At 55.0% G+C, this 21,304-nt stretch overlaps 1 protein-coding gene across 3 annotated transcripts; it reads right to left on the bottom strand.

Moving 5' to 3' along the window:
• Nucleotides 1-4,773: 4,773 nt before the first annotated feature.
• Nucleotides 4,774-19,533, bottom strand: WDR81 (WD repeat domain 81). Of its 3 annotated transcripts, none has more exons than XM_065573050.1 (11): nucleotides 19,511-19,533; nucleotides 14,236-17,843; nucleotides 13,733-13,840; nucleotides 13,314-13,504; nucleotides 10,880-11,070; nucleotides 10,385-10,550; nucleotides 10,085-10,250; nucleotides 9,018-9,716; nucleotides 8,278-8,423; nucleotides 7,855-8,034; nucleotides 4,774-6,767 (listed from the first exon to the last, which is right to left on the bottom strand). In XM_065573050.1, exons 2-11 carry the CDS (start codon nucleotides 17,801-17,803, stop codon nucleotides 6,441-6,443), a joined length of 5,742 nt encoding a protein of 1,913 aa, XP_065429122.1. In that variant the 5' UTR covers nucleotides 17,804-17,843; nucleotides 19,511-19,533; the 3' UTR covers nucleotides 4,774-6,440. The 3 variants fall into 3 exon arrangements, with proteins under 3 accessions (XP_065429122.1, XP_005298342.2, XP_042713985.2); XM_005298285.5 differs by lacking the exon at nucleotides 19,511-19,533 and adding an exon at nucleotides 18,667-18,808; XM_042858051.2 differs by lacking the exon at nucleotides 19,511-19,533 and adding an exon at nucleotides 18,183-18,307.
• Between the last annotated feature and the right edge of the window lie 1,771 nt (nucleotides 19,534-21,304).

Below are 21,304 nucleotides of genomic sequence, written 5' to 3'. Positions count from 1 at the left end.
ACCTGTCTCTGGGGGTGATGCGGCCTCATGCATTACTATCACTGTTGGACTAGAGTGCTGGGGGGCTGGAGAATTTGAATGGGACCATAGGGCCTGAGCCAGGGCTGTGCTAGCTGACTAGTCTTAGAGCCTTCAAGTGAGGGCAGGAGGCCTGCTGCCCCCTCCCCACACACATACACCCTGGAGTAGGCCCTGGGCCCCACAGTGACTACAGGGAGAAGCCTTAAGAGTTTAGGGAGGGGAGAACAGGTGAAAACAAGACAGGCCTGAGAACTGTCACCCCAAGCTGCTTTAGAGGAGGCTGATTTGGGACGGGTCAATGTTCTGTTGGGAAGCTGCTTTGAAAGGCCAGGGCAGGGGAGAGGCGCTCTAGAACATTCGGAGGAAGAAGTTGGATACAAGGGTCACCAACACAACCTACTCCAAGCTGGCAAGGCAGAGGGCTGCTCAACCGCACCCCTTCCGTCAGGGGAGCCTACATGAGGAGAGCTGGCTTGGTTCTTTTCAAGTCACTGTTCAGAGCAGAGAAACTGTTGGCTGCAGAGTAGTCACTTTGCAACCCTCTCCGACAACCCCAACCCTGGTAATGGTGCACACCCGTTTCCCCCAAACACACAGCCACACTGAACCTCCACCATCCAGCTACACCCTCTGCCTTTCCCCCAAACACACAGCCACACTGCACCTCCACCATCCAGCTACACCCTCTGCCTTTCCCCCAAACACACAGCCACACTGCACCTCCACCATCCAGCTACACCCTCTGCCTTTCCCCCAAACACACAGCCACACTGCACCTCCAACATCCAACTACACCCTCTGCCTTTCCCCCAAACACACAGCCACACTGCACCTCCACCATCCAACTACACCCTCTGCCTTTCCCCCAAACACACAGACACACTGCACCTCCACCATCCAGCTACACCCTCTGCCTTTCCCCCAAACACACAGACACACTGCACCTCCACCATCCAGCTACACCCTCTGCCTTTCCCTCAAACACACAGCCACACTGCACCTCCACCATCCAGCTACACCCTCTGCCTTTCCCTCAAACACACAGCCACACTGCACCTCCACCATCCAACTACACCTTCTGCCTTTCCCCCGAACACGCAGACACACTGCACCTCCACCATCCAGCTACACCCTCTGCCTTTCCCTCAAACACGCAGCCACACTGCACCTCCACCATCCAGCTACACCCTCTGCCTTTCCCTCAAACACGCAGCCACACTGCACCTCCACCATCCAACTACACCCTCTGCCTTTCCCCCAAACACACAGACACACTGCACCTCCACCATCCAGCTACACCTTCTGCCTTTCCCCCAAACACACAGCCACACTGCACCTCCACCATCCAGCTACACCCTCTGCCTTTCCCCCAAACACAGCCACACTGCACCTCCACCATCCAGCTACACCCTCTGCCTTTCCCTCAAACACACAGCCACACTGCACCTCCACCATCCAGCTACACCCTCTGCCTTTCCCTCAAACACACAGCCACACTGCACCTCCACCATCCAACTACACCTTCTGCCTTTCCCTCAAACACGCAGCCACACTGCACCTCCACCATCCAGCTACACCCTCTGCCTTTCCCTCAAACACGCAGCCACACTGCACCTCCACCATCCAGCTACACCCTCTGCCTTTCCCTCAAACACACAGCCACACTGCACCTCCACCATCCAACTACACCCTCTGCCTTTCCCTCAAACACAGCCACACTGCACCTCCACCATCCAGCTACACCTTCTGCCTTTCCCCCAAACACACAGACACACTGCACCTCCACCATCCAACTACACCCTCTGCCTTTCCCCCAAACACAGCCACACTGCACCTCCACCATCCAGCTACACCTTCTGCCTTTCCCCCAAACACACAGCCACACTGCACCTCCACCATCCAGCTACACCCTCTGCCTTTCCCCCAAACACACAGCCACACTGCACCTCCACCATCCAGCTACACCCTCTGCCTTTCCCCCAAACACGCAGCCACACTGCACCTCCATCATCCAACTACACCTTCTGCCTTTCCCTCAAACACACAGACACACTGCACCTCCACCATCCAGCTACACCTTCTGCCTTTCCCCCAAACACACAGCCACACTGCACCTCCACCATCCAGCTACACCCTCTGCCTTTCCCTCAAACACACAGACACACTGCACCTCCACCATCCAGCTACACCCCAGGCTTTTCCCCCAAACACACACAACGTGCAGCACCCATTTCCACCCATAGACTAATAGATTCTAAGGCCAGCAGGGACTGTGGTGATCATCTAGCCTGACCTCCTGTATAACACAGCCCAGATAACTGCCTCAAAATAATTCCTAGAGCAGAGCTGTTAGACAAACATTCAATGTTGCTTTTAAAATTTGCAGTGATGGAGAATCCACCACCAATCTTGGTAAATTGTTCCAATGCTTAATTACTCTCATTGTTAATATTTTCCACCTTATTTATAGTCTGAATTTGTCTCACTTGAACTTCCAGCCAGTGGCTCATGTTAGACCTTTCTCTACTAGACTGAAGAGCCCAGTGTTAAATACTTGTTCCCCATGTAGGTACTTACAGACTATAATCAAGTCAGCCCTTAATCTTCTCTTTGTGAAGTTAAATAGATTGAGCGCCTTGAGTCTATCACTATCAGACATGTTCTTTAATCCTTCTTGTGGCTCTTCTCTGACCCCTTTCCAGTTTATCAATATCTTTCTTGAACTGTGGGCATCAGCACTGGACACAGGATTCCAGCAGTGGTCACACCAGTGCCAAATACAGAGGTAAAATAACCTCTCTGCTCTTACTTAGGATTCCCCTGTTTAGGCATCCTAGGATCACATTAGCTCTTTTGGCCACAGCGTCACATGGGGAACCATATTCAGCTGAATAGCCACCGCGACCCCCAAATCTTTTTCACTCACTGCTTCCCAGGATAGAGTCCCCATCCCATAAGTATGGCCGACATTCTGTGTTCCCAGATGTGTGCGTTGACATTAAGCCATATCAAAGCACATATTGTTTGCTTGCAGCCAGTTTACCAAGCGATGTAGATCACTCTGAATCAGTGACCTGCCCTCTTCATTATTTACCACTCCTCCAATTTTTGTGTCTTCTGCAAATTTCATCAGAAGTGATTTTGTGTTTCCAGGTCACAGATAAGGATGTTAAATTGCGTAGGGCTAAGAACCAATCCCTGTGGGACCCCCCCTGGAAACACATCCACTTGATAGCAATTCTCCATTTACAGTTAAATTTTGAGACCTATCAATTAGCCAGTTTTTAATCCGTTTAAAATGTGCCATGTTAATTGTATATTGTTTTTTGTAATCAAAATGTCATGCAGTACCAAGTCAAACACCTTACAGAAGTCTAAATATATTACATCAACACGATTACTTTTATCAACCAAACTTTGTCTCATCAAAACAAGATATCAAGTTAGTTTGACAGGATCTATTTTTCCATAATCCCTGTATTGATCTGCATTAATTACCTTACCCTCATTTAGTTCTTTATTAATTGACTACCATATCAGCTACTCCATTATTTTGCTTGTGATCAACGTCAGGCTGAAAGGTCAACTCATTTACCCTTTTAAAAAATTGGCACAATGTTAGTCATCTTCTAGTCTTCTGGAACTTCTCCAGGACTTGAAGATTTTGAAAATCAACATTAATGGTCCAGCAAGCACCTCATCCAGCTCTTGTAAAGCTCTTAGATGCAAGTTATCTGGACCTGTTGATTTTAAAATGCCTAACGGTAGTAGCTTCTGTTTAACATCCTCCAGAGATACAGGTGGACTGGAAAGAGTTTTATCATCACCCTATGATGACACTGCATCATGTTTTTCCCCTAAATATAGAATAAATATTTATTGAAAACTTCTGTGTTATTGACAATTCTACAATTTCCATATAGTAATGAACCAAAACCATTGTAAGGATTCTTCCTCCCCCTCCCCCCAATATATTTTAAAAACTCCTTGTCCAGTGCTGGCCATAGATTTCTCCTTGCATCCCTTGGCAATTTCCTACAGTTCCTACCTTCTAATTTATATTAATTACTAACAGCTTCCCCTCTTCCATTTGTTTAGAGAGAGAGAGAGAGAGAGAGAGAGTTGGGTTTTTGTTTTTTACAGCTGCCTTCACTTCCTCTCTAACTCAGGTCAGTTTTGTAATCAGCAGAACCTTTTTCCTGGTTTGTGGCTTTTTTGGGCATCTAGTAAGGGGTTCTTAAATGATTCCCAACTATCATTCACTTTTTTCTGATTAAATTCTTCCTTGCAGGTGATTTGGCTCATACTTGTTTTCAGCTTTGTTAAATTGGCCCTTAAAGCACCAAGTATATATATATCTGGTCTGGAGTTCATCACATTTATAATGTGCAAGGAGAATAAAGTCATGATTGCGCCCACCTAAGCTACCATTAACTTTTAGTTTTGTGATCAGTTCCTCTTTATCCATTAAGACAAGGTCTAATATAAAATTCTCCCATGTTGACTGCAAGTTTTTGAGTTAGGAATGTTTAGAAAGTCCCAAGGTTGTTTTCGTAATGGCAGCATTGGAACACCAGCAGGTGTCACTCAGACTGATGTCCCCCAGGATTGCGCAGGTTTTTTCCTACAAAGGTGCGTAAGGAGGCCATCATCCCTTTCCCATAATTAAAACTACTGCCCATCTTTCCCCAACACACGCATGCAGCCACACCGCACACCCCAGCACCACACACAGAAAGCCTCCTCTCGTGATCTCTTTCAAAGGGTTTATTAGAATAAATATTTACATCTATTGCAAATGGTTAATAGGCAACAAGGGACAGAGCTTCCCTCCCACCCCCAAATGGAGGGATAGCAAGGGACTAAGTGCTCATCTCCCCCACCCTCGGTCTGCAAGCACAGGGCAGTGGGAAGTAGAGACACGCCCCCCAGCAGTGGGTAGCCCTGGGACTCCCACCTGGGCAGGATGACAGCCCTTCCCCACAGTCCCTAAGCTCCACCCAGAGCCAGCAGGAGTTGCCCAGTCCCCTCGCCTCCCCTCCACCTCCACCAGGCTGAGTGTTGATCTCAGGCCAGGCCCCCCTTGTCAGGCTCCCACCCCCTCAGCACCATTCTGCAAAGGCTCAGAGTAGCTCAAGAGACCGAGAGGGAGCCTACAGCAGACCGAAGCCGGGGGGGGAGGGGGTATGGACAGGCAGCTACCCTCACTGATGGGCCCAGGGAACGCCCTCTTCCCCTCAGGCACAGCTCAGGCACTGCTGCCTGGAGAGGGCTGTTCTAGCCACGGTCTCTGGCAGGAGGTGGAGTCTAGGGGCAGAGGGCAGCACTTTGTGGGTGCAAGGCATGCTGGGTCCTGCCCCTCACTGCCCTAACCCTGTTGGGTAGAGCGTGAGGTAGGACAGCAAAGAGGGGCTCAAGCTGCCCCCCCCGGCGAGCCTGAACCCCCCCCCAGCTCAGATGGGGCCCTCCTTCGAAAGGAGCAGCCAACACAGCCTCATTCCAGAGCGCACAAAAGAAATCCCCTTTCCCCTGCGCTGGGGAACATGGATCTGCCTCTTCTGGGACAGGAGCTAGGGAAAAACGTACACCCCCCCAGGAGCATGCAGAGATTCGGGGCAGAGGGCCTGGCTGGGAGCCTGAACCCCCCCAAACAAGTCTAGTTCCTGCCTCCTCTGACAGCTGGGGCTGCCCCACCCCTCTGTGGGCACATTCCCACCCTCAAACAGATGGTGGTTATGCCTTGGGTAAATGGCTGGCTCGGCTACTTGCCCCTGCCCTAGAATCAGTGAGATGCCACAGTGGTGCTGGGAAGGGTTCCCAGATGGATGCCATGGCGGAGGTGGGGTTGTTAATAGGACTGCAGCAGACTATAAAGCAAACTGAGAAAAAGAACCCAACTGTGTCCCTTCAGCCCTCACCTTCCAAATAGCCAGTGCCCTACAGGCCCCATAGGGAGCATGCCCAACACCAGGCACTTCCCAGGCTCTGTTGGCCCCACCCCTTTGTGACTTTCCAGCGATTCTGGGCTGGAGTGTGGAGGGCAGCGGCTGTGTTCCTCTCACTCTTGGGCTGGAGGGAGGTGGGAGAACGCCCAGCGTCCGCCTTTCTCTGGAGAGCGGCTCAGTCTCGGGGGAATCAGGCACACACGGTGTGGAAGGCTCCAGGCCTCTTGCAGGGGGGTGATGCTGCCCTGCAATGCCCGGATTTCTCCCAGCAGCAGTGGAGGTTCCTCCATTATGGCTTTTTCGACTGCAGGCAGGGGTTGGAGAGGATTTACTGAGAACTCATGAACAGCCAGTATCCCGAAGAAATACCTCACCCCTTTCCCCCCATGAGCGAAGGTATTGCCCTCAAGTGCCACTACCAGAGCTAGTGGAAGTGACTGCACAGGGCACCAGGCAGATAGGCCATGGAGGCCACTACGCCAGGAGACGTATCACACCATTATCGGAACCCAGGAGAAGATGACATTTAGTGGGCAACACAGCCAGGCTGGTCAGGGTCCCCCGGAAGTTCTCTGAGCTCAACTTGGTCGTGCTGGTAGGGAAGGCCGACGATTCCAGCATGGAATAGACGCCAATCTTGTTGGCCACGGTGCCGGTCACCACTTCACTGCCGTAGAGGTCAAAGGCATGGATGGGGTCAGAAGCAGATTTATACTGATGCAAAGGCTTCTGCTCCAGTTCCTTCCAGACAGTCAGGGAGTGATCAGAAGATGAGCTGATTAGCACACTGCCCTCTGCAGCCTGCAGGAGAGAAAGTGCCAGTGAATCAGTGTTTCTGCGCTAAGACCACCCCTGGCCTGAGAGCCCAGCTCTCCTCTCCCCAGATCACAAGACGCTGACCCTGCAAACAGGAGTAGCACTGAGCTTCTCTCACCAGGGCACCTACAGCGTCTCTTGCTGGCAAGAACTTGTCAGTCCTAGACACCCTCCCATCTCAGACTCATGAGTGCAGTCTGGCAACTGGCCATGCATCTCTGCCTCGCCTGACAGCCCTCTCCCTGCACATCGGGGGCTTGCCCCTTCCTCTGTCAGCCTGTTACTATTACCGAGTGGGCAGCACTTCCAGACTCTCTCCTCCCCAAGCCCAGGCCCCCAAAGCACAACCCCACTCAGGGATGCAGAGCTCAGGGCCCAGCTGAGACTGTGCAACACACAGCACTGAGGAGAGCAAAGGGCTGGGGCCGCTGCACTCTGGCTAGCAGTGCTGTGAGGGGGTAAACAACCCACGCAGGTGAACTTTGTTTAACCTGAACTGGGTCAAGGACACAAAAACGCCAGGGCTGCTCCCTCAGGGCAGGTAAATATGGACAAGAGTTACTCATTAGAATGAGGTCCTGAGCGGGGAGGGGCTGCTAGCCTGAGGGAGAGAGCAGCACCCTCCCATCCTCCCCAGCTCATGTGTCTGGCCTGCCCCTCACAATGCCCACACCTGCTCATCCGCAAGGAGACCAGGGATCTGCTGGCTCAGACAGAACATGAGCTGGAAGAATCTAGGGCACCAAAAGTCACTGACAGCCCCAATCCCAAGGCAAAGCCCTGGCAAGGGCACGACGGGGTGACCGTAAAATAAAAAAAAAAAGTCAACCAAGAGTTGCAAAGACTTCTAAGGAGTGGGGGGAAGATGACAAATGGGCATGTCTACCCACCGCCCTCTGAATACTGCAGGAGCCACCGGCAGCAGGACACCCCTCCACAGCCCTGTTTTTCTGCTGCCGCAAGGCTCAACAGGATCCGCACAGCAGGCTCCACGCAGCCAACTCTCAGCCTTTAGCGCCGTCTGTGGTCCCCCACGTGCAGGGGCAGCCCGAGCCCTACTCCAGCCTCTCACCTTTATCTGCAGGATGTCTCCCTCGTGGGCTGGCCACCCCCTCAAGATGAGCCCCGTCCTGGTGTCCAACAGCACAATGAATCCAGATGAGAAGCCAGCCATTACACTGCGCCCGTTGGGACTGACAGCTAAGCAGCGGATGAGCCCAGCGCTCACGCCACTGGCCAGGCGGAACTCGTGCTACAGGAGACAAGTACAGGCAAGAGTAGCCCCAGTTACTGAGTGACAGGAGAGGATGCAGAGAGGGCCTGGATGCCAGGCCGAGCTCACCAGCCTCCCCTTGTGGGGAGTAGGGACTGGGAGTAGCAGGGACTGGGAGTAGCAATGACTGGCCATACAAGCACCTTGGAAGTAGGTGCAGCTGTGGAACAGATCAGGGAGAAGGTGGCTCACAATGTCCAGAGAAAGCAAAGACCCCGGTACCTGTAATCCTGGCTTCCTGTGGTCAATGAAGCGCAGCACAGAGTCTGCACTGGCCACACAGATGCTGCTGTGGGGAGAGGGCATGGTGGTCACGGCGGTGATGGGAACTTTGCTGTCCAAAGCATCAAAGGTCCGGAGAAGTTTACCTTTGAAAAGAACAACAAGCTGAGTGCACCAGTGCAGCCTGCCTACCTCACTGCAGCAGGGCAGGATCAGCAAAGCTGCCCCAATAGGTGTCACCGCTCAGGGCACCGTGGGCCACTGCTCCCGGAACCAAAGACAATTCCAGTCCTTGAGTGCAACTCATCACTGCACTGCTGCAAGGACATCCATGATGTCAGGAGGGCGGGGAGGGAGAAGGAAGGGAACAGAGCACAGCCTCTCGGGGGGGAAATCATCTGGAACCAGCAACACAGGACACCTCTACTCCAGTCTCCTGCCTCTAGTGGCAGACTAGACTTGCTGCTTCAGAGCAAGGGACCCGCTCTGGCCTATAGGTAAGACTCTGCCAGGAGCAGGAGGAGAACAGAATCACTGTCTTACTCTGCATAGAGGCCCCAGCCAGCTGTTCCTCCTGAAATGGAGAGGGCAGGACTGGATTTCCTATAGGTGCAGATGTACAGATTTAGCCTGGTCCTTCTCAGTAAGCGTAAGCCGACCTGCTGAGTACAGCTCAGCCTCTCAACCCTTCTCCTGGCTTCCCCTCTCTTCAAACACTGCGTCAGCAGACGCCCCCTCACCTGTGAACTGGTCCCAGACATGGACAGTACCATCGCAGCTCACCACCTGCTGCGGGGCCTCCAGCTGGCTCACATAGAAGACAGATTTCTTGTGCTGAGCATACGTGAGCCGTGGCTCCATCTCGTTGGTGCCATCCCCAGAGTTGTAGAGGGGCCAGAGGCGGACAGTTTTATCTTTGCTGCCACTCAGGAAGAAGTCCTCACAGCCGAGTGGTGCCACACACTTGATGGCCCCCGTGTGCCCCAAGAAGCTCTGCAGTTTGATCTGGTGGAAGTGGAAGCGGGGGTCGTGCTGGCTTACCCCGATCTCGTACTGCCAGTAGGCCAGCCAGTTCCCACATAGCATGTGGGCACTGCGGGGCAGATCCTGCTTCAGGGCATTCTCCTCACTGGCAGAAGAGGGGCAAAAGCCGTCAGCTCTAGGGCTGAAGCAGAGCGAGCCAGAACTCGCGTACTGTGTGTCCGCAGGGACTTGAATGCGGTTTCCCACCAGCACACTCCCAAAGGTGCCCGAGTGACTGTCTTCATGGTGACTGGAACTGGGCTCACTGCCTCGGGCATCCTGGTCCAAGCAGGCTGTGCCCGGTGCTGGCTCCTGACTGACCAGAGGCAGGCTCTTTGGGTTCACGCTCTCCAGGTACAAGTTGGCCAGTCTCCCAACCAGTGAGTGGTTAGGGACAATCGTCCGGATAACATCACCTGAAAGTACAGAGCACAGCTCTGGGAGAAGGAACCTCTCCCCAGCCTCCCCATCTCCCTCAGCAATAGCACAAGGCTCACAGAGCATCCAGTATTCTGCTGGCCCAGGGCCCCCTCCAGATACTGTCACCTACATGTCCTTCCTGGTCAGAGGGGCAGGGAGATCTTCCGTCCCCTGCAGGCAAGGCAAGGCCCATATGATGTCCTGAGGGTTTATTCCTGTCCGTCAACGCTGCATTACGGTTCAGGGCTCATGCACAGAGCAGATGCTGCACTTGGACCCCAGGCCAGGCATTTAAACACAGAGTGCAGGACAAGGACTGTTAGCACGAGGCCCCAGCAGTGGAGAGAAGGTAGCTGAAGCATACCTAGCAGACAAGAGAAGGGGACATAGGTGGTGTAGGCCATCTCTGGGCTAAAAACCTTCTGTAACTCTGCCAGCATGGCTGGGTCCAGGGGCAGCACTCTCCCATCTGAGAAGGGCACCTCCAGCTCAGGTGTCTCACCATGGCTCAGTGACTCTGAAGACAGACTCTGAACAAGAGAAGACAGATGATTTCCAGTGAGACCAGCCCCGCACGTGTGCCCTGGGCACCAAGAGCTGCAATGTCCTTGTGCCCACAGCCCCATGGGGAAGAGGGAGACAGAAGCCATTGACCATCACTAACCTGCTCTTGCAGTTCCTGCAGCAGCGAAAAAGCCCCAAAGAAGGTTCCTACGGTGTCACTCAAGTGCTGCTGCACCATCTCCTGCCCAATCCGCAGGCAGATCAGGGCAATTAAACTGATGGTCTTAACACACAGGACAATGCGGGCCTGGGCACCACTAGGGAAACTGAAGAGATCACATCAGTCACCATCCCGCCCCACAGACCAACAGTGTGCACCCACTTGGTGGTTCTTGCCCTACAGGAGCACGGGGAAGGGACAGCGCTGTCCGAGAGCTCAAGAGATGAACTCAGGATTGGCATAAGGAGAGCCCCCCAGGGAGGGATGGGGCGGAATGGCAGCATGAGCCCCATAGTCCTGAGCCCACCCTGCCCAGGAGAGCTTTATCCCAACCCTTTAGATTGCACATGACTTTTTATCCACACCGGGCAGAGGAAATGCCAGGGTTTGGTGGGTGCTGATTGGTCCCTGGGAGTGGTGGCTTTCTACACGCACCCAATGGCAGGCGAGGTCAGGAAGCCCAGTACTGGGAGCAGGACCTCCTGGCTGATCTTGGGGAGAATGTCCATCAGGGTGGTGTCTGAAAGGCATACGATTATCTTCTGGGTCAGAGTCACGGCTGCCAGCAGCCCAGCCTCCTTCCTGCTGTTTAGCCGGCCAGAGCCAATCCCACTGCTAGGGGCAACCTGGAGGGCAGAAAGAAGAGTCGAGCAGCCGTTACCACCTCCCATTCCATGGCTACCAGCCTCCCTGCACAGGTCGGACAAGCCACATTCTGGAGCAGTTCCCAAGGAATTCATGCTTGCACCTCTCTCAGCCTCCAGAGGAGCTTCCCACCCCTGCACCAGGGACCAACAGACTGCAGGGGAGAGGCTGAGCCCAAAGCCCTCACCTGCTAGAAACACCCTGAAGCCAGGAGGAGTGGGCGAGGTGAGAACAAAGCACTTCAATTCCATGGTACAGATAGTGTCTGCCTGCAGGACACACCTAAGGCCTGGAGTCTGAGTGGGGGAAGCAGAGAGAAAAGGATGCCCTGACCTGCCCCAGCCTTCTGTTTGCCCAGCGCACAGGCTGAGCACCACTAGGCCATGCCGGGACGCTAGCAGAACATCCTGGGCACCGGACTCCTGGCCAGCGTCATTCAAATGAGCGATACAGGATTCAGCGCCAGCTCCTGGACCTGGCTCCATTCTGAGGGGCCAGCCCAGCGTGCTTTGGAGCTGGACAAGCAGCCTCTGCCCAGAACTCAAAGGTCAGGCTTGGAATGTAAGTGGCCGTTTTCTCTGCCTTACGGGCACTGGCTCCAGCAGAGCTCTGGCCACAGTTAGCACTGTTAAAAAGCTTTTCAGTGTAACACCAAAGGCCTCCTTTCTAGATTATCCGCCCTTCAAACCCATGCTCTTACTCGGAGTGGCCAACCTGAGCCTGAGAAGGAGCCAGAATTTACCAGTGTACATTGCCAAAGAGCCACAGTAACACGTCAGCAGCCCCCCATCAGCTCCTCCTCCCCTGCTCCCAGCGCCTCTCTCCCACCGGCAGCCCCACCGATCAGCCCTTCCCAATCAGCTGTTTTGTGGTGTGCAGGAGGCTGGGGGCAGGGTAGGAGCAAGGGCACAGCAGGCTCAGGGGAGGGGGCGGGAAGGAAGGGGTGGAGTGGGGGCAGGGCCTGTGGCAGAGCCAGGGGTTGAGCAGTGAACACCCCCTGGCACATTGGAAAGTTGGTGCCTGTAGCTCCAGCCCCGGAGTTGGTGCTAATACAAGGAGACGCATATTAAATTCTGAAGAGCCGCATGTGGCTCCGGAACCACAGGTCGGCCACCCCCACTCTTACCCAAGACACAGGGCAGAGACCTGTTCACACTGAAAATGGGAACAATTCTCGGTGGCAGCTTCCGATCACAAGCTATGTTTCTTCCCAGAACAGAGAGAGAGACAGACAGACGAGGCCAAAGCAAAGCAGCTGTTAGCTGCTAACATAACTCCAGCTGCTGACTGAAGAAATTGAGAATCCCCTCCAGGGCAAATGGCTTACAGAGAGCTGATGGGAAAGAGGGTTAACTCAGCGACTCCCAGGCTCCTATGCGGACCACCTGCATGCTAAAGCTACTTGAAAGTTTCCATAAAGTTTTGATTGAAAAATCGCCTTTTTTCAAAACAAAATTTTCCCACAGAAATACGATCAGCATTGTCAAAGTTTTTCGTGAACTGTTGTGCCATTCCCCACCCACAATTTTTAATCAAAAAATGTTAGGAAAATGGTTACTGAAATTCTTCATGTAGCAAGAGTCTGTAAGTAGAAAAGTAACATCTATTTAAAAGAATAAAATGGGTCTATTTAGAACACCTCAAAACAAAATCAAGGTTGTTTTTTTTTAAACAGGTTACCATTTTCTGATCACCTCTACTGAACACTTTGCCAAATAATCAACAGGAGCAACTAAGAATTTCAAACCAAGAAGCCCGCAAATCTTGCTAATCTTTCAGTATGGAATTGAGAGGCAGATGCCTTCAACCTCTCCTGGGCCTGTCCCATATGTACGGAGTACAGAACTCTGACACCAAGAGCTCCTGGAGAGCGAGGGTTTCCAAACAGGAAATCCCTACATTGCACCCTTGGGCATCACTGACAGAAAGTGGGAACTCACTCCTGGAATAGGCAGTTCCTGCTCTGGCTGCATCAGCCAAGTGCTCTCCCTGCCAACTCCCAGCCAAGCAGCAGCCTAGCAGGACACGGCTCAGCTTACAATGCCCAGGATTAAACACAGCTAAGGCGTGTGCTCTGGAGACTAGCAGCTCTCTCAGCGGCACATGATAAGGCCTGTGCTGTATATCACCCCTCCCGTGTGCCTGCAGCTCAACATTTGATGCAGCTCTCGCTCCATCACATGCAAGAACAGCGACAAGTAAAGGAGAAAGACTGGGCACTGACCAGGTAGCTGATGTAGGGCAGGTACTGATAGGTCAGAACAGGCTCTCCATACAGGTATGCCATATACATGAGACAGGCCAGAACCGGCTTGGACACCTGGTCCCCCAGCACTGGTCGCTTCTGGTAGATGTTTCCGGCATTCAGGGGACTGTTCTCCTCGTTGCTTGGTACAAACTGCTGTCTGGTAGGACCTGCCAGAGAGACAGCTCAGTGAGCTGACAGAGACACTGTGCTGAATCCCAAAGGGCACATTCACCCCAACACTCAGACTCGGGGCCTGTCCACACTGCCCCCGCCCCCCAGCCATGCAGATAGGTCTGCACCTTCCGGGGAGGGCAGCATTCACAGCAGATTGCTTTGGGACACAGTCAGAGGAGTGGCCCTTTGAAGGGCCTCTACAGCAGGTGGAGGGACATTACCGACATAGCAGGATGTGAGGAGACGGAGCAGGTTCCTGGCAACGTAACGGGATGTCACAGTAGGGCCCAGTTTGGCCGAGAGCCACCTCACCATCTTACAGGCCGTGTCTGCAAAACAAGAGCACAGAGTAGGAGAAGGAGCAATAATCTGCCATTCTGTAAGCTGCCCAGACCCTGCCCATGGGACACTTAGAGCCTCAGTCCTCACCAGAGCTCCCCACATAGCTGACTCCTGACCTGCAGCATCGCCCGGCCTTCTGTCAAGCACCCTGCCAGCTGCATCAGCCAAGCAGCAACATCAGGACTCCAGCTACCACCCTATTAAAGTGTCCGTTGGATAGGTTCAGATTTGCTCTGATCACCTTCCTGGAGAATTCAGGAGCACGTCCAGAGCTGATTCCAGCTCCTCCTGCACAGGACTGGCTTCCCATCTCCCCCTTCCATTGCTGCACCAGTCACTCACCACCTCAGACAGACAGACGGCATCTAAGTGCAGCTCTTACCCAGGAGAATCGTCTGCTCTTTATCTTCAGAGTGGTCGTGCAGCTCCTGCTCATCCCCCTCCTCTGGCTCACTGTGGTCATCAGCCAGGGCAGCATCCAAGGAAGCACCAGTGCCCCCTGACAGGGTAAGTTCTGTAGCAACTGTGGCCTCCTCCTCCTCCTCCTCCTCCACCTCCTCCTCCTCCTCCGAGTCTTCACTCTGCTTCAGCTCCTGACTGCTGTCCACAGACTTCAGGCTACTCTTGTCCTTCTGGGAATCCCCATCTGCAGGTCTGTCCTCTCCCAGCGACACTTCACTGGCGCTGCTTTTGTCACTCAGCCGCCCGAGGCTAAGCAACTCCTGCTCCTGAGACTGCAGGGACTCGCTGACATAGAGACCGCTCTGGAAATCCTCGGTCTCTGGCAGATAGGCCTGGTCGTGGAAGCTGACTCCAGACGTGTAATCCAAAAGGTCGAGTGCCGTGGAACCGTGATCCACATCCATTTTGATCTCTTCCCCAAATGCACAGGAAACTGGGCTGCCTCCTCCACTCTCCTCATCTTCTGCCGTTCCCAGAAGGGACTTACTTTCTTCCTGCGAGCTCTCAACACCAACAAGGATCTGCAGGATGTGAGCCAGCAGATTAGAGAGGAAGGACTGTAGCCCCAGACGCACCATTAACTGAGCCACAAAGCAGTCTGTGTACAGGTAAAACCGGCCATGGAGGCAGCAGGGATTCTCATATGCACCAATCAAGGGCTTGAGCAGGTACTTGTTTGCATTCTTGGGGCCCAGGGCTTTAGCTATGGGCTCAAACAGGTACCAGGCTGTATAGACTGCAGTGTTCTCCTCCGACATCAGAGATAAGATGAAGGGCAGCAGGATCTCCAAGCCTTCAGGAGTGATTTCACAGAGGATCCCCTCCAGCTGCTGCCACAGCTGGAAAACAAGCTCACGGCCCTGACTCTCATCCTCCACTTTCTTTGACTGGTAGGTGAAAATGAATTTGTGCAGAGATGGGAAATATGGAGGGAAGGGAACAACTGAGCTGAAAGGGCTAAGGAACTGCGAGGGGCTGGGTGGCGGGAGACCCTGGGAAACAGGTTTGTACTCAAAAAGCTGGACTCTGTTCTTGGCCACCTTGTTCTTTAGACGTCTCCCCTCAGGCATGTTCAGCTGCAGCAAAGTCTCCAGCACGTGCTGGAGCGGGGCTGGGATCTCCTTCGGGTGATACTGGCAAAGATTCCGAACGGTCAGGAACCGCTCCAGCAGGGATGCATCTGGCTTCAGGGTGCGAACCCTTGGTGCAAACACCACCTCAGCTATCAGAACTCCCAGTGCCTGCATGTCTCTCTGGAAAAGATCTGAGAGGCCCAGCGGTGGCTCCACCTGCGGCTGCTCCATCAGCTCCATCTCACTGTTTAAGCCTTTAACCAAGAAGTTGTCCAGTTTTTCCAGCTCCTCCAGGGCCTGGACAGGATTAAAACCCTCAGGAAGCGTAATCTTCATCTTGTCCCTTTCATCTTGATCCACAACACCAGGCTTACTCCTTCGATTAGGCCGGGCACTTGAGGTTTTGCCTTCTGTAGGGTAGGCAGGGAGGTTGGAGGGCTGAGCTGAAGGTGTGCAGGGACAGGGCTGGTCGGCGGCTCTGCCAGCTGCAGGAATGGAATCCAGAGCTTCAGTGCCTTGCTCCAAATCATCCTCACCGCTGATGGATTTTTCACCAGACCAGCTGGTTTCACAAGGTGTGGCTTCCAAGACCAGCCCATTGACCCCATCACCCATCTGAGCCTGGACATCCTCTAGGACTATTGTCTCTCTGGCGTTCTGGATGAGAGGTCGAGCAATGACTGGAGCTTCAGCAGGAATGTATGCAAGTCCCACCATGCGTCTGGGATGTGGCTGGTCAAAGAGCTGCACCACTCCATAGCTGGTCAGATGGGTGTGGTTGTCTACCAGATGGAGGCAGACATTTTTCTCCTTGACAGCGTCCTTCCCCAGCAGCTTGTAGCCAAAAGTGAGGTCTATCCAGTGGTGGAGATCCTGAGAGACTTCTCTGCTCTCCAGCAGCTTGCGATGGACTTCAATGAACTCCTCATAGGAGCTGCACCAGGATGGCACATCCAGGTCAGGCATGTCAGGATGAATGGATTTAAAGATGGTGGAGTCTGTATAGAACTCAGGGATACACTCATCTGGAGTCCAGCTCTGCATGCGCTCCATGCTGGCTGGATATTCATTTGGCTCCCACTGCGATCTCACATGACAGCAGAGCACAGCCTTGGGTGTCCTCCGGGCAGTGTAGACGTAGTAGGTGATGTCTGAGAGGACGTCGGAGATGTGGTGGGGCACATGGAGCTGTTCTCCACTTGATCCTCCGGCTGCAAATGCCTGCTTGGTCATCTCATAGGTGAAGTCCAACTGCTTGTCTCCCTTATTGAGGCGGAACTTGGATTTTCTTAGGTCTCTGAACTTGCCGTTTTTGGTGGTGAAATCCACCACCCAGGGGAGAACCGGGTGGTAGTTGGGGTCTCCCATTCTCCGTCCAGACAGGCGATTCAGCTGCATAAGGTAGTGGAAGTTACTGACTCGCCCATGCACCCAATCCAGCACAAGGCCCCTGAGCTCCTCCTGGCAAGTTGTGCACCTCGCCTCCTTCCCAGTCCACTCCACAGCCCTGCTTTCCTCAGCCCTTTGTTCTTCATCAGCTCTCGGATCCCTCTCTTCCTCCTTTGGCTTCTCGTACTCACGGAGGTTAATTCTGAGCCGGCTGCAGAGCTTCTCATCAACTGCCACGTCACGAAGGGAGAAAGGACCACATGGCAGCCCCGCTTGGTGACAGGCCCTCATGGCCTGCAGGACATGGAAGAGGATGAAAAGGACCTTGGCGTGGCTGTTGGTGAGCTTCGCAGGGCTGAAGGTCACAATGTCGTGCAAGCAATACTGCACATACGGGTAGATGATGTACAGCATGTTGGCTGACTCCAGAAGAGCTTCTGGTCGGAGGATGTTTGGGCAGGAGGACGTCCCCTTTGTGGCTGTAGAACCTTCTTTGGCAGGAGAGGCATACTGGACACTCCTACCCACCTGGAGAAAAGGGCAGCCATAGATCTTCTGAAGAGCCACTCTGAGCATGTCCAGGGCCAGCACCGTGGGCGGCGTGTGAGCGTGACAGCATGGCTGCACATACAGGCGGTGAGCTCTATGCCACAAGTTTCTATAATTCTGAGAAGCAACATTCTGCATAAACCCATGGAGTGTTTCCAAGCGCCCGACCCGATCGTCCTGCGCACTGTGGTGCAGAGTCAGTGGATAAGCCAACCTCTCTTTCCTCAGAGCATGGATTTCCACTCTCGTCCAGCCAGCAGGCAGCTTCTGCACAGAGTGCTGAAGGAAAGTCCTCACCTCCACCTCGCTCAGCCCCTCAGGCCGGGGGCACAGGGAGGGCAGCACCCTGCGCTCCTTCAGGCTCACTAGCCACTTCACTGGGACAAAGGCAATGAGATGGGTCCCCTCAACAGCAGCAGTGAGCTGCCTGTGGTCAATATTCAGGTCTTTTTCCACGCTCCTAAGGAAGCACTCCATGCTGGTACGGCACCGGCAGAGTTCCACAGCTCAGCCGTCTCTGCGGGAAACAGACACACTTTAACTGAGACAGCAGCTTGGGGGCTGCGATTCCACCCATCCCCATGGGGCTCTCAGACCCTCCTCAGTCACAGGGTAGATCTACGCTCCTCGCAGCCCAGGCAGACAGGCGCAGGCTAAGGGCCGGGGCTAGCACTGCTGGAAGCAGGGAGTCCAGAGGCCCAGCACTCTGGTGGCTAGTCCAGCCTCCGCCTAAAGCACACTAGTGCAAGCCCTGCTAGTGCGAGTCTGTGTGCCCTGGCTGGGACGCTCACTCCCCGCCACAGTGTAGACAGACCTAGGGGCTCCTGAACGGGGGTCGCCTGAGCGGGTACCTTACCACTCCGCCACCGCCACAGGGCTGGCCAGTCTGCGCTCAGGAGTGCGGGGACAGCGCCCTTAAACCTGGGCAAGAGCAGCACACAGGACAGCCCGGCCCCGGCCCCCCGCACCCAGACCGGCCCCGGCCCCCCGCACCCACCCGGCCGCTGCCAGCCCGGCCCCGGCCCCCCGCACCTGCCCGGCCCCCCGCACCCGCCCGGCCGCTGCCAGCCCGGCCCCGGCCCCCCGCACCCAGCCCGGCCCCGGCCCCACGGGCCTGGCCGGGGGCGTTCAATGGGGCAGGTCCGGCCCCCAGCCCGGCGCTCCCCTGCGGCAGCCAGGCGGGCTGCGAGGGGCCGGGGCCGGGGCCCAGGCTGGCGCCCACCGGCGGCTCCAGGGGACGTGCGGCGGGGCGAGGAGGGGCCGGGCCGGGCCCCGCGCCGCGGGCAGCAGCGGACCGAGCCCGGCCGGGGGACACGGGACCGGCCCGGACCCGCCCTTACCTGGGCCGCGGCGCGGGGCTCCCGGGCTGGGACGGGCCCGAGCCCTTAGCCCCGGCGGGCGGGGGCGGCCCGGGCCCCGGCCATGTTGGATCAGCTGATGCCGGTCACATGAGGCCGCTTCTCCGGGAAACAAACTCCACGTGGCGCCGGCGCCGGCGGGATCTGGGCCGGGCCGAACCGGGCGGGCGAAGCTCGGAGCCTGGAGCCTCTGCTCGGGGTGGCACCGAGCGCCCCGCTGCTGTCTCCGGCCCAGGGGGACCGGGGCCGCCTGGGGAAGGTGCCCGGGGTGTCTAGGGCGAAGGGGAGGCCACAGAAAGGGGCCCGCGCCAGCAGCCGACAGTGGGGAGGCTTGTGATAGTCCTTAGTGCTGGATCCCGCCCCCTGCTCCGGGCCTGAGAGGACCCTAATTTCTAGCGTACAAAGGACCGGAATTGCAGATGGTGAAATGCTCGTGTCAGGCCTTTTTCTTCAGCCTGGCACTCCGCAGAGGCTCTCTCCCTGCCCCCACCGCCCTGCCCCGGCCCCTCGGGGGGCCACAGATGCAGCCCCAGAATACCAGACGTGCCAGTACTTCCCCAGTGTGACCCCACTGCGGCTGCTGGGTGCTCTGCAACTTCCTGTTCTCCACAGTGATGCTGGACAGACTCATTGCTGGTGCTGGACAGGGACAGCCCTTCCCCAAAACAGGGTTGGCCAGCTTAAAACCAGGTGAACGGCCTGCCTAGGGCCCACCGCCCCTGCAGATGCAGGGCATCCTCCAACTTTATCCAGCTTCTGAGGCCATCACCCTAGGGCTGCTGGATAGGTCCCCACAGCAATTCCCTGCACGTCTGGCCTTCCTCACCTTGGACAGAATCTTTTCATTCCCCAACCTGGCCTGGGAAGGGAGAAAAGCCGCAGCATCAATAGGTATTAAGATGATGCTGTACAGGGAGATGCTGCTGTGCAGATTGGGGCACTAGTGCAGGGCCCACGGGGTTGCACGGCTGTGAGCCACACAGGGCCGGAAGTGGTCAAGTCACTACAGAAACGAAAGCAACACGGAACAACATGGCCCGCTCCTCCATCCACAGCAAGGAAGTGGGGAAGTGAGATGGTGCGGTGTGATCAGAGTAAACAGCCAGATAGCGCCCACACAGCTCTGCAGCACGCCTTGGCACCACTGACTTGCAACCTGGCCCTGCACTTTCAGTCCTGAGCTCCCCATACACCTCAATAGTGATTTTCAGCCTGGGACATCTAGACATACTTTTCTCCCCACCCAAATAAAGGCTACTGACCCATCTATGTTCTCCATATTCTCTCCCTTCCCTAGACCCTCCCCACCGCAGGGTTTTCTAAGCTTTTAATTTGGGGACAAATTAATGCCAGCTGGACGCTGAGCAGGGCCAGGAAGGAATTCCATCTGGCTTTTAGCACTTTGAGACCCTATGAAAGGCAGAGGGTTTTTATTAGTTTCACCTGTTGGAAGGTTTGGTGTAAGGCAGACAGTCTGATGCACAGGCATTTGCACATGTAGTGCAGGGCTGTGTGACACACTCCTACAGCTACAGCGCCATGCTTTCAGCTAGGCTGCTTGTGTGTGGCACGGTTATGGACCATTGCTGCGTGCACAGAGCCCTTTTCACAAACAGAGTCACTTCCACAGAGAAGCAATGGCTTATTTTCTCTCACCTGAATTAGGGACTTTGGGGATCCTGTGAGCTGACTGCGGACCTGGGACAAAGGCACACAAAGTGGAGTGGCAGCTGCGCCGGGGTCTGCCTGGTGGCCCAGAGAAAGAAACAGAGGAGAGAGAAAGCAGAAGCTGGGAGCGACAGTGTCACAAATCCACTCCCTGTGCCACCAGCACATCCTGTGAGCTCCTTGTTCAGGGCCCTGCAACCATCACAGCTTCCCATTCACTTGCTTACGTCAGCTTTCATGGTAAGTGGATTTTTGTTTTAGTGCAAGAAAAGATTCCAGGGCAAACAGGCAGCATCTCTTAGCCCAGATGGCTCCCAGAGGAGGCCGGGCCCTCTGTGGGGGAGTGTCAGACACGGTATGATGTGAATTACTTTGAATGGAGACTTTTCATTTGTGATGGGCTAAGTTCCTGGTGCTGAGCCTGCAGCCCTGGTCTGTGTCCTTCAGTTCCGGTCGTGCCTCCTTTCCTAGGCCCTTGGGGTGTGGGATGCAATTTCCCTTTCTTTGCCCCACAACCTCCCAGTGGCACCTGCTCTGCTGCATCTGCTGTGGCCACGTGCTCCCAAGCTCCTGCTCTGGCCGCACCTGTTCTCATTGATATCGATTAAGGGACTTGTGCAACTTCTGCTGAGCAAATTATTTGTGGGGATGAAACAACCTTCAAGGCGGCAGGAAGGTCAATGAAGAAACAAGGGACAAAACTGCTGTAGAATCACCATGGTGTGTCGTTCAGGGAAGCCCATGTACTGCTCTAGACTTCCCCCCCCCGCCCTCCCGGTAATTGGTATCTGTAGGAAGAGGTGTGGGATGGCGTGCCCTTTGGGCATTGGACCGCCTTATATGGTGGCCAGTGCAGGGTGCACTGGAGAAGACCTAATGCACCTGCAGTGCTGTCCCTTGTGGACACGTTTCTGCCTGACCCCTCCCTGTGGTCAGTTTATGGCCTGGAGCA

This window comes from Chrysemys picta, chromosome 19, assembly GCF_011386835.1.
Source record: "Chrysemys picta bellii isolate R12L10 chromosome 19, ASM1138683v2, whole genome shotgun sequence".
Classification (NCBI taxonomy): Eukaryota; Metazoa; Chordata; order Testudines; family Emydidae; genus Chrysemys; species Chrysemys picta.
The sequence above is the reverse complement of the archived record's forward strand: the minus strand, read 5'-3'. Positions and strand labels throughout refer to the sequence as shown.